The 12,693-nt window shown below is 39.7% G+C and overlaps 1 protein-coding gene across 8 annotated transcripts in view; it reads right to left on the reverse strand.

Annotated features, from left to right (window-relative positions):
• Positions 1–243: 243 nt before the first annotated feature.
• The window catches only part of DOP1B (DOP1 leucine zipper like protein B), a 107,642-nt gene continuing 95,192 nt past the window's right edge, over positions 244–12,693 (reverse strand). For 6 of the 8 annotated variants that reach the window (XM_081234477.1, XM_081234474.1, XM_081234475.1 and 3 more), the window contains exons 33-37: positions 4,284–4,420; positions 3,190–3,245; positions 2,804–2,965; positions 1,264–1,393; positions 244–908 (exon numbers count right to left, since the gene is read on the reverse strand). In XM_081234477.1, the coding sequence (XP_081090603.1) occupies positions 657–908; positions 1,264–1,393; positions 2,804–2,965; positions 3,190–3,245; positions 4,284–4,420 (737 nt within the window). In that variant the 3' untranslated portion in view covers positions 244–656. Of the gene's footprint in view, positions 909–1,263; positions 1,394–2,803; positions 2,966–3,189; positions 3,246–4,208; positions 4,421–12,693 lie in introns of those variants that run through there. The other 2 variants (XR_014015876.1, XM_081234476.1) reach the window with 2 other exon arrangements.

A 12,693-nucleotide genomic window follows, 5' to 3' on the forward strand; every position in this document is an offset into this window, starting at 1 on the left:
TTGATTGCTTTACGTTAAATGGAGAGTGCTGGCCAGGCACACTGTGGTACCGTAACTAAGGTTACAGCTGTCAGACGTTTGAAAACTACGTATTTCTTACCCAGCAGAATAGTGGGAACATGTGACTTTCATGGGCATGAGTTAAATACAATGAGATATCTTCAAGCTGACACCTCTGCTGAATAGTCAATGGTAACGGGCAATTCGTATTTTCAGAAAATAATATATTTTCATTTTAAGATGTGGTACCAAAATAAATGTTTAAAGGGACATATGTAAGAAAGGTTAAAATAATAGTCAACAAGATTTTCAGAGAGGTGTATTGACACTGACCCATATATCTGCAACAAAGAGAACAACTCTTCAATCTCTTCATCCTTTACTTTATATTACAAATTTTGTGCCACCATTAGATGATATATTAATTTTATTTCTTTACATAAATTGAGGAAGAAACATAAAATCAGACCTAAAAATATTACATGGCACTCGGGGGGGTGTATTTTGGTGCCACCAGAAAAATGATCTGAAATTTACTTTCAAAATTGAGACAGACTTGTTTAAAAGCACTATCCTGGCTCCTTTTTTGTTTTGAATATATCCTGGTTTTTCTCAAAGTCTCAGTAAATGGATTAAACAAGTACTGGCTTACAAGTTTAACATTCCAGATGTTCCAAAAAATCATATTCAACACATTCTTCCAGTTGCTTCGAGACCCTTGAGCTATCTGCGACGGGAAACTCCACAAGTAGAGGGCCTCGGGTGTCAGCAGGCAGTTTATTCTGGGTTTTAAAGGCGCAATTTAGAGTCTTGAAGAATGGCATCAATTGCCTAATGCCGGAAAGAGAATGCTGGCGCAAAAGAGGGAACTCGCTCTTCGTGGTGAGCTCATCGGAGCTGCTGATTTCCTGCAAAAAACCCACAACGATTTCACCCTGAGCCCAACCCGCTGGGGTCACTGTCACCTCTCCTGCAGGCTCTTCCTCTGACTTACAGAGGAACTCTGTGGGCAAGACTACTTCTACAGGACTGTGTCACCCAGGAGGCTTTACCTCTTAGCAACTGGGATGAGAAAGTGACATACAAATGCTAAAACAAAGAGGAAATTTATAACCATCTTTCCAAGTCTGAACACTCGGTTAGGGGGCATTCCGAAAACTGTTCAAAGTCATTAAAATCAAATAGCATATGAAGTACTTCACTCACTGCCTAGTCTTTCTCCCCTCCGTCCCAAATATAACTGTTAAAAAGGAAAACATTTACCCCATATTTTAATTTTAGAAGTTCGAGAATCCTGACAGTGTGGGGTTTGCATTCTTGGTGATTCTCCTCTAGATCCGATGGGAAGGCAGGGCCCTCTGTGTCCACTTCTGGAACAAATGCCCACCTGTAACTGGAGGAAAAAAATCTGAGGTCAGGCATGCTGCCTTGGAGCCCACTTGAAGAGTCATAAACAGTTTTACTGAGATGTAAATCACATTCACTGCTTTAACGTGTACAAATCAATAGCTTTTGGTATAGTCACAGAATTGTACATCCATCACCATAATCAATCTTAGGATATTTCCATAACCCCAAATAGAATCCCTGTTCCCGTTAGCTCTCACCCCTCAATCCACTACACCCCTTTGATCTAGGCAACCACTCATCTATTTTCTGTCTGTAGAGATTTTTTTTATACTGGACATTTCATATAAATGGAATCACATCGTACATGGTTGTTTGTGCCTGGCTTCTTTCACTTAATATTGTCAAGGTTCATCCATGCTGTAGCATGTGTCGGTACATTTCTTTGTATTGTAGAATATTTCATTGTATGGACACACCACATGTTATTTATCCACCTGTCAACTGAGGGACATTTCTCTACCTTTTGCCTATTATGATTAATGCTGCTGTGCATACTCATGTACATTGGAACTCACTTAAAAAAAAAAAAACTTTCTTTTTTAGAGCAGTTTTAGGTTCACCCAAAATTGAGCAGAAAGTACAGAGGTTTCCCACTTGCCCTGGGCCCTGCTCTGCCGTGCACAGCCTCCCTGACTACCGACACGCCCACCAGAGGGTACATTTGTTACAATCGATGAACTCATACGAAATAGTTTCACTGCCCTAAAAATCCTCTGTGCTCTGCTTTGCTCTCCCCTCCCCCCTGGCACACACTCAGCTGTTTACTGTCTCCACAGTCTTGCCTTTTACAGATCATCATATAGTTGGAATCAGACAGTATGTAGCCATTTCAGATTGGCTTCTTTCACTTAGTGTTTCTAACCACAAACATTTCTACATGATTTCACTCTTTAGGGGAATAGGACAGAGAGAAGTGGCATCTGGGGCCAGGCATGAAATTAAACGTATGAGCAGCTGTGTTAAGCCTACAGGAAATGTGAGCCAACAAAGGGCAGAGCCAATTGGAGATGGCATGTTCCATTTATTTAATTAAAAACAAAGAGACAAAAAAATTATACAAACCCAGTGAGGATCACCAGGGGGTGACTCTGTTTTATAAGAACCCAATAGCAAAACCCACCTCAACACACACACACACACACACACACACACACACACAGAGACAGAGAGAGAGAGAAAGAGAAACCCGTACATAAACACTACTGTGAACCAAATTCCCCAAACCACAGATGTTGCAAGTAATGTGAAACTTGGTATGCTGAGCAGGTTTCTCCGCCACTAGTAACCCATGCTGCGTTGTCTTATATACTGTACAGGAAACAGCAAGTGAAAGTGCTCACGAGGAAAGAAAGTCATCTGCTTCAAAGAAGACACGTGGTCTTCTCTGACTTACATCTGAAATAGCGGCATCTTGTCAGGTGGAAAAGAAAGTGCTGTGTCCAAGAATTTGCAAGCTGATAAATATAGGATAAGTTCACTCTGGGGGATCTCCCCCATCGAGGGCTCATTTCCATCAGAGACTGAAACTTTTATTCTGTTGATTTTGTTGCTGTTTCTGTAAATTTGCAAAGAAACTCTTGTTATAAATTCATTCACATCTGCTGTGGTCCTTTTGCCTATGCAATGTCTGTAAGAAGGTTTTCCTTTTAAGAAATGGTCAGAATAGCTGGTCCCTTCACAACTACTTCAGGAAAACAGTATTTAGTGTTAGATAGCCCTGTGTCTTAAGGTGATGTCCATTAACCTTCATATATGTGTGCAGACTGCTGTACTACTTACCTCAATGATTCATCGTCCTCTTTCAGATCTTCTTCAAGCTGTATGAATGTCTGAATCTAAAAAAAATGTGAATTCAAGTTACTATTTGAGAGTAAACCTAGCTTAATGTTTAAAATTTATATGTCCATAAAAAATAGCAAATAAAGCAAAAGAAACAATCAAAAAAATGAAAAGACAACCTATGAAATGGAAAAAAAATCTGCAACTCAAATATCTGATAGGATAATATCCAAAATATATAAAGAACTCATACAACTCAGTAACAAAAATAAGCAAATAATCCAATTAAAAAATGGGCAGCATTATTTGCAGTAGCCAAGACATGGAAACAACCTAAATGTCCATCAACAGATAAATAGATAAGGAAATTGTTTTATATATACACAATGGAATATTATTCAGCCATGAAAAAGGGGAAATCCTACCATTTCCAGCAACATGGAAGGACCTTGGGGGCATTATACTAAGTGAAATAAGAAGAGAAAGGCAAATACTGTATGATCTCCCTTATAAGTGGAACCTAAAAAAATAAAACAAGGAACTTCCCTGGTGGTCCAGTGGTTAAGACTTCGTGCCTCCAATGCAGGGGGCATGGGTTCAATCCCTGGTCATGGATGTTAACTAAACTTACTGTGATAATCATTTCATGATATACTTCAGTCAAATCAAGTTGTACACCTTAAACTTACACACTGCTATATGTCACACATCTCAATAAAATTGGGGGAAAAAAAAACAGTTTAAAAAATAGCAAATAGGGAGTTCCCTGGTGGTCCAGTGGTTAGAACTCAGCACTTTCACTGCCATGTCCTGGTTGGGGAACTAAGATCCCGAAAGCCATATGGCACGGCCAAAAAAAAAAAAAAAAAAAAGCAAATAATATCAAACTGTACAGATTAATTGGAATTACTGACGTTGAGAGAGCAACTATGATTATAGGATAAAATATCTCTATTTAGGCAAGAGCTGACTATGCACTACCAACTTGACTGAAAATTTTGCAGATAAAGTTAGATATATATGAAATATTATTCCTGAAAAAGCATTTTTAAAAGCTCCAATTTTGCTTTCAAGAGTAAAATATTTGCACTTACCAATTCAGAGACCATTATTGGCCACAATGAAGTCAAATGTTGAGGAGATATTCTTAGCAGCAAAACTCTGAAAAAAAGAAACATCTGAGCAGCAACTATGGATGTCTGTCCAACTCTGAGATTGTCTGTCAGGCGTTCTAAGGAAAGAAGATTTTAGAGATGTCACACAAATAGGCAGTTTGGAGTTTCTCACTAGACAAAGAGGAATAATAAAATTGCAATTGCTTTGACATTTGACAAGAACCTCATACATGAGATGGGTGTTGGAAGAATGGTTTTGTGCCCCGTGTTTGGCCCCAGCACTGTTCTTTGTGAGGCACAGCAGTTTGTGGCTTTTGCTAAAGAAGTGAATCAAGTTCCTCTTATTCCCCTGCTGCAGCTAAGTAGAAAGGCATCAACTTCTGGCTCAAGCCAGAAATCCAGTGTGTGATCAATGAACATGTAATTATTCTTCTAAGAATATGAAACATGAGACAGAAACTGAAGAGTCTTTGGCGAGTGATGGACCTATGAGATCATATAGATTGGTTGGCAGATGACACTATATTTTGGGGGTGAGGAGTGGCAAGTGAAGTGCGTGAATAAAATAGAATTATTCAGTAAAGTTTAGATTTGAAGACCATGACAAAAACTTTAATTCCTGCAGGAAAAAGAAAAAAAGGTAAACTCTCTAGTCCCTAATAGTCTTCCCCACTTCTCCACTGAAATAACTGTTTGCAGAATGTGATTTTTTCCAATAATTTAAGGTTTCTTAGGAAGATGACAAATTGCCATAGGAAATAGCTGAACTATGGTCATGCCGCTTAAGATTCGCTGTAGTAAATTAGTAGTAAACTTCTCTTTACTTGAGGTAGCTTAAGTGGGTTTTTACTTCTTGCCTTTAAAAGTACTCTGACCAAATGAAGGATCGTGCATAGATCACGCACTTGACAAACAAGTTGGCATTTTTAAAGAGTGGTTTGTGCTTTTGGTTCTGGACAAGATGGAGTAAGTATAATACATCCTATTTATCTAACTGCAAACAAACAAACAAACAAACACCTTGAACAAAAATACATAAACCAACTATCAGAAAACAGGTGAAGGAAAGGTAGCAGGACTGGGTAGGAACCTTGGGACTTAAGGAATGACCCGGAACTGGGTTCCATGTGGTTTTTAAATGTTTTATTTTATCCCAGCTTAGGCAATCGAAAAGAATGTAACCTGGAATGCCAAAAATCTCAACTTGAATGAGAAAAGATACCCAAAAGACACCAATGCAGAGATAATACAGAGGTTGGAATTACTGGAAAAGGATTTTAAAGCCGCTATCTAAAAATACTCTAATAACCAATTATGGACACTTGAAACAAATAAGCAATAGAAAGTGTCAGCAAAAAAATACAAGATACAAAGAAAAGTCAAATAGAAATTTTAGAACTAAAAAACAGAATCACCAAGATAGAAAAACTTACTGCTGAGCTCAACAGCAGAATGGAGATGACAGAGGAAGAGGGGAATTCAAGACAGAATCAATAGAAATTATGTGAGCTGAACAAAGGAGAGAGAAAATATCAGAAAAAAAAAAAGAACAGTCTCATAGACCAGTGGGACAACAAAAGACCTAACATTTATGCACTGGAATCACAGAAAAAGAGAAAAAAGAGTATAGGTTGGAAAAATATTTTAAAAATAATGACTGAAAACTTTCCAAATGTGGTGAAAGACATATATCTACAAATAAAACAAGTTGAGTGAACTCTAAAAGGGATAAAAACAAAGAAATCATGTTCAGTCACATAATCAAACTTCTGAAAACTAAAAACAAAGAAAAAAACCTTGATAGCAATCAGAGGGAAATGATACATTACCTAAAAGGGAGAATAATTCAAATAATAGCAGATTTCTCATTAGAAACCATAGAGTCAGAAAGAAGCTGCCATTTTTCAAGTGCTGAAAGAAAAGAACTTCAACTCAGAATTTTTCTATTTCCAATGAAAACATCCTTCCAGAATAAAGGTGAAAGAAAAAAAAAACAACAACCACCAAACCAAACCAAGATGAATGAAGGTGAAAAAAAAAAAGGCTCAATGAAGGAGAACAGTGCCAACAGATTTGCACTAAAAGAATGGCTAAATGATGTTCTTCTGTCAGAAAGGAAATGGTAACGGTAGGAAACATGGAACATCAGGAATGACTAAAGAGCAATAGAAAGGGTAAATAAATGAGTATAAATAATATCCTTTCCTCTTGAGTATTTATGTTGGACAGTGAAAGCAAAAAGTGTATCTCTATCTCTTATGGTTCTAGTATGTAAATGTAGTATTTCAGACAACTATATCACATGGGAGAAGAGAAAAGCAAATGGTGGTAAAATACTGATACTAGTAGACCACAGTAAGTATGTATATTCTATGTTCACTGTAATCCCTAGAGCAACCACTGCAAAAAGCTATATAAAGAGATATACCCCCAAACACTTTAAATAAATCAAAATGGAACGCCAAAAAAATGTTCAAGTAACCTCAGGAAAATTGGAAAAGGGAAACAAAAGGAATGAAAAACAAGGAACAAACAGAAAATAAATAAAATGGCATAATATATCCTGACATGACACATCAATTAAAAGAGATTGGTTGAACGGATAAAAGGAATGACCCAGTTGTATGCTATCTTACACAAAACTCACTTCAACTATAACAATATGGCTTCCCTGGTGGCGCAGTGGTTAAGAATCCGCCTGCCAATGCAGGGGACATGGGTTCGAGCCCTGGTCCAGGAAGATCCCACATGCCACGGAGCAACTAAGCCCATGTGCCACAACTACTGAGCCTGCGCTCTAGAGCCTGCAAGCCACAACTACTGAGCCTGTGTGCCACAACTACTGAAGCCCGCACACTTAGAGCCCGTGCTCTGCAAGAAGAGAAGCCACCACAGTGAGAAGCCCGTGCACCGCAACGAAGAGTAGCCCCCGCTTGCCGCAACTAGAGAAAGCCCGCGCAGCAACGAAGACCCAACACAACCAAAAATAAATGAAATAAATAAATATAAAAAAAGATAAAACTACTTTAAAATATATAACAATATAAGTAGGTTAAAGGTAAAAGGATGGAAAAAGATACAATATGCAAACATTTTAAGAAAGCTGGAGTGGCGCTATTAATATAGGACAGAATAGACTTCAGAGCAAAGGAAACTACCAGGGTCAAAGAGGGACATTACACAGCGGTAAGGTCAGTTCAACAAGAAGATATAACATTCCTAAATGTCTGTGCACCAAACAACAGAAGTGTAGAATACTTGAAGAAAGAACTGCCAGAACTCAAAGAAGATTAAGTACTGACAACTGTAGCTGAACTTCAACATTCCTATCCCATGACTGATAGAACTCCTAGGAAAAGTCAGTAAGGATATAGAAGAACTGAGCAATACCTTCAGCCAACAGGATCTAATAAACACTTGTAGAAGACTCCACTCAACACCAGCAGAATACATCTCATTACGTGCTCGTGGAACATTCACCAAGACTGCTTTACGACCCATGATATAACTGAACTTCAACAAATTTAAATCCTACAAAGAATGTTCTCTGACCATGATGGAATCAAACTGGAAATTAATAACAGAAAAATAACCAGAAACACTTGGAAATTAACAAACTTCTAAATTAGATATGGGGTGAAGAAGTATCAAAGGAAATAAAAAATATAAAGAAATGAATGAAAATTACAATATATCCGATTTTGTGGGATACAGTTAAAGTATTGCTGAGAGGGAAATTTATAGCACTAAATGCTTACATTATAAAAGAAGAAAGCACTCAAATCTATAATCCAAGCCTCTACCTCATGAGACCAGAAAAAGAACAAAATAAAACCAAAGCAAGGACAAAAAAGGGCATAATAAAACGCAGAAATAAATGAAACTGGAAACAAAACAAACAAAAATAATGTAGAAAAAATCAATCAAATTAAATTGTGGTTATTCGAAAAGAACAAGAAAAGTGATAAACCTCTAGAAAGACTGACCAAAAAAGAGAGAAAGCAAATTACCAATATCAGGAATGAAAGAAGGGGTATCTCTAAAGACATCAAAAGGATAATGAGGGACATCCCTGGTGGCTCAGTGGTTAAGACTCCATGTTCCCAACGCAGGGGGCCCGGGTTTGATCCCGGGACAGGGAACTAGATACCACATACATGCTGCAACTAAGAGCTCACAAGCCACAACTAAGGAGCCCATGTGCCACAACTAAGGAGCCGGCGAGCCGCAATTAAGGAGACCACCTGCCACAACTAAGACCCAGTGCAACCAAATAAATAAATAAATATTAAAAAATAAAAGTGTTAAAAAAAGGATAATGACATTTGAATTACTGTTTAAGTGGGAATGCAAAATGGTACATCCACTCTGGAAAACAGTTTGGCAGTTTCTTATAAAGTTAAACACACATTTACCATAGAACCCAGTAATCAAACCCTTGTGCATTTATCCCAGCTTGCAGGATCTTAGTTCCCTGACCAGGGATTGAACCTGGGCCCTCTGCAGTGAAAGCACAGAGTCTTAACCACTGGATCACCAGAGGCTTTCTTTCTTTTTTTTTTTAATTAATTTATTTCATTTATCTTATTTTTGGCTGCACTGGGTCTTTGTTGCTGTGCATGGGCTTTTCTCTAGTTGCGGCGAGCGGGGGCTACTCTTTATTGTGGTGAGTGGGCCTCTCATTGTGGTGGTTTCTGTTGTTGTGAAGCACAGGCTCTAGGTGCGTGGGCTCAGTAGTTGTGGTGCACAGGCTTAGTTGCTCCATGGCATGTGGGATCTTCCTGGACCAGGGCTCGAACCCATGTCCCCTGCATTGGCGGGCAGATTCTTAACCACTGTGCTACCAGGGAAGCCCCTAGGCTTTATTTCTAATAACCAAAAACTAGAACAACCCATATGTCCATCAGGTAAATGGATAAATGAACTGAGGTACATCCACAAAATGGAGTATTATTACTCATTAAAAAAGATCAAACTCTTTATACACCCATGAACATACCCCACTTGCCTTTGGATGGATCTCAAAAGCACTGTACTAAATGAAAAAAGCTAATCTCAAAAGGTGACATTTACATAATACGTATGATGTATGATTCCATTTAAATAACATTAAAGTGATGGAGATCAGATCAGCAGTTTCCAGGGGTTAGGGCTGGGTGGAGGGTGTGACTATACAAAGCAGTGAGTGACTTGAGGGTGTCGCTCTGTAGCAAGGGAAGAGTTCTAAATCCTAGTTGTGGTGTTGGCTACAAGAATTTGTATGTGGGACACGTTCATAGAACTAGACACACAGACACACACACAAAGAATGCACTGTAGAAACTGGTGAAATCTGAAAAAGTCTCAAGTTGAGTTATGGTAATATTCCCACATCGATATCCTGGTTTTGATGAGGGACTATGCTTATGTGAGATGTTATCATGGGGTAAGCTGGACGAACAGTACACAGGAACACCAGGTACTATTTGTGTAAGTTCTTTTGAGTCTTAATCTACTTCGAGATAAAAAGTATTAAAAAAAAAAAGTGGTTTGTACACACGGGGCATATTTCATATTGATGCTCCAAATAAAAGCTAAATTCGTGAGATTATTCTTCAGCCAAGATGATCTATTTTAGAAGCTCTAATATTCCTTTCTTAGCTGAGTGATAAACCTTACAAGCTTATGGAGTCCTGGTGAGCAGAGCCAGAGAAAGCCCAGAGCCAGAATCCCTGCACCACTGTCAAGGTTGCAGAACCTCGCTTAGGCTGGCCACATAATCTTGCTGAGCCCATTTCCCATCTGTGAAACTCACCTGCCTCAAAGGGTACCTACTAAAGAACACAGCCTGCTGCTGGCAGCCAGAGGGCTCAGATTTCAGTCCAGGTTTTGCCAGTTAGTGGCAACGCAACTTTACGCAGGTGTTAATCTCTCTGAGCACAGGTATCCTGATGTAAAAATGGAGCTAATAAAGGACAATGAAGAAAACTTAAAAGATGGGAAGGACTTCAATGGACCTGGAATGAGCCACACTCATCAGCTTAGAGGGAACAGACTGTTCCCTCTAGACCTTTCTGATGCCCTCATCAGGGGCCTTTGTAGCCTGTCCTCCTTTCATCCTAGACAAGCAGCATTTTATCGTCCCTCCTGTTTAAAAAATAATTGCTTTGAGCCTATTTACTTCTTTGGAGATCAATGTAAAATTTATGTCACTACGAGAGCCAAGATGTAAGAAGCTGCTCAGCTCTGCACTGAGTGCATCGATCGACCTCTTCCAGTGCTACTTGATGGTGATCAGTTGGGGGTGAAGACCCCAGAGGAGAAATGCCAGGCCTTCCCCATTCCTGCCTCTTTTGATTTGGTCTCAACTATTCACCTTGGTGTGCAACTTAGGGGCTTCTGGATGCCTCCGCTCCCTTGACTGGGGCGTCACTGCTCCATGGGGCCAGTCAATGTCCCAAGACTGTCAGAGAACGTTCTGAATCCCATCACCCCAGGACCTTAGGGAAGCTGGGTCTATCAACAGTCCTGGGGACAATGACAATACAGAGGCAAGTGCTTGGCAAACTGTCAGTTAGTAAAAAATGGAAGGGGGTGGGCTTCCCTGGTGGCACAGTGGTTGAGAGTCTGCCTGCCGATGCAGGGGACACGGGTTCTTGCCCCGGCCCGGGAAGATCCCACATGCCGCGGAGCAGCTGGGCCCGTGAGTCATGGCCGCTGAGCCTGCGCGTCCGGAGCCTGTGCTCCGCAACAGGAGGGCCCACAACAGTGAGAGGCCCGTGTACTGCAAAAAAAAAAAAAAAAGGAAGGGGGTAAACATGTTTACTTCTTCATCTTATTTTTTTAAAACAAGGACTCAAACAGGTATTTTTATTTTATTTTATTTTTTATTTTTTGGCGGCCTTGTGTGGCATGAGGGATCTTAGCTCCCCGGCCAAGGATCGAACCCGTGCCACCTGCAGTGTAAGTGCGAAGCCCTAACCACTGGACCGCCAGGGAAGTTCACTCTACTTTTTCAAACATGTAGTATTTAAAAAAAAAAAAAAAAAAAAAACAGCACTTGAGCTATCCAAAGTGGAGGGTATTTATTTGGAGAAATTCCTCTTTCCCCAAGGGCCCCCAAACTATCTCCTATTTAAAGTCAGCATTATTCTGACTTTCATATATGTTGCATGTATATAATATTATGTTGCCTCTACTTCTCTCTCCCTCTCCGAGCCATGATTTCTCAGAATTGGATGTTTACACCCTGCCATAGTCAGATTCTCCATACCACTGATTGAAAAAGGCCATTGTCTGTTCTCTTCCTGTTCTACGCATCTAATAGTGTCTCTTTGGCTCTCTGGGCCTCACCCCACGTTTTAGGAGAGTGTGTGATGGGACATGGGGGAGAGAAGGCGCAGGTGTTTCTCCCAAAGTGAGAAGGCATGGCAAGGATTGTCCAATGCACTGCCTACCACGCTCTCCTGCTGAGAAAGCGAACTTCACGCTGCCCTTTTGGACCACTGTCTGATGGCCAGGTGCATAAAGCACCCTCACAGACGCCGCCTGTGAACTAGAGGAAATGTGGTTCCCTTTGTTCTTTCTCCCCTTTAAATCCTGTAAGGATGCAACAAAGTTCAGCTTTGACTCTGCACTGAGCAAAGTCTCTGGAGGGCTGCCATCACCTTTAACGGCATTCCTGGTCACCCTCTGATCTAAGCAGCCTCCTGTTAGTAATTCAAGTAAGGATTTGTTAATATCTGAATATTCACTTTTATACATTTTAAGTATTCAAGATGTTAGGTCATGAACATCTCCTTACGTGCTTTACAGGCTGAAATTATGTCAGTAGAAGTATAATGGTATTTTCATTATTGCAAATATAAAATACTGTCATAATTAATACCCGTGAAAGCTGTTAATGTTTTGACCTAAAATAATTAAGACCTTTCAAGTGGTTAATCATGTAGGGACATGGGCTGAGAATTAATACAAATATTTAGGAAAAGCACATGCTTTGTGAGCCGACACATATTTATAAGAGCATTTTTTAAGAGGGTAGAGTAAGAGATTTATATCATAATTCTATGTGGAAACAACCTGAATGTTCAACTGGTGAACTGGTAAACAAATCACAGGATGGAATACTATAGATAAATAGCAATAAAAAGAAATAAGCTATTGATAAATCCAACAGAATGAATGACTCTCAAATACAAAAGAAGCCAGACTCAAAGGCTGTATACTGTCTAATCACATTTACATTTATAGGACATTCCAGAAGAGATGAAACTATGTGAACAGAAAGAAGATTTAGTGGTTGATAGGGCCAGGGGGTAAGGGGAGGAGATGCCTTCTGAGGGGCACGAGTGAACTTTCTGGGGTGATGGAAATGTTCTGAATCTTGATTGCAGTGGTGGTTACGTGA

This window comes from Mesoplodon bidens, assembly GCF_964165515.1.
Source record: "Mesoplodon bidens genome assembly, chromosome: 5".
Lineage (NCBI taxonomy): Eukaryota > Metazoa > Chordata > Mammalia > Artiodactyla > Ziphiidae > Mesoplodon > Mesoplodon bidens.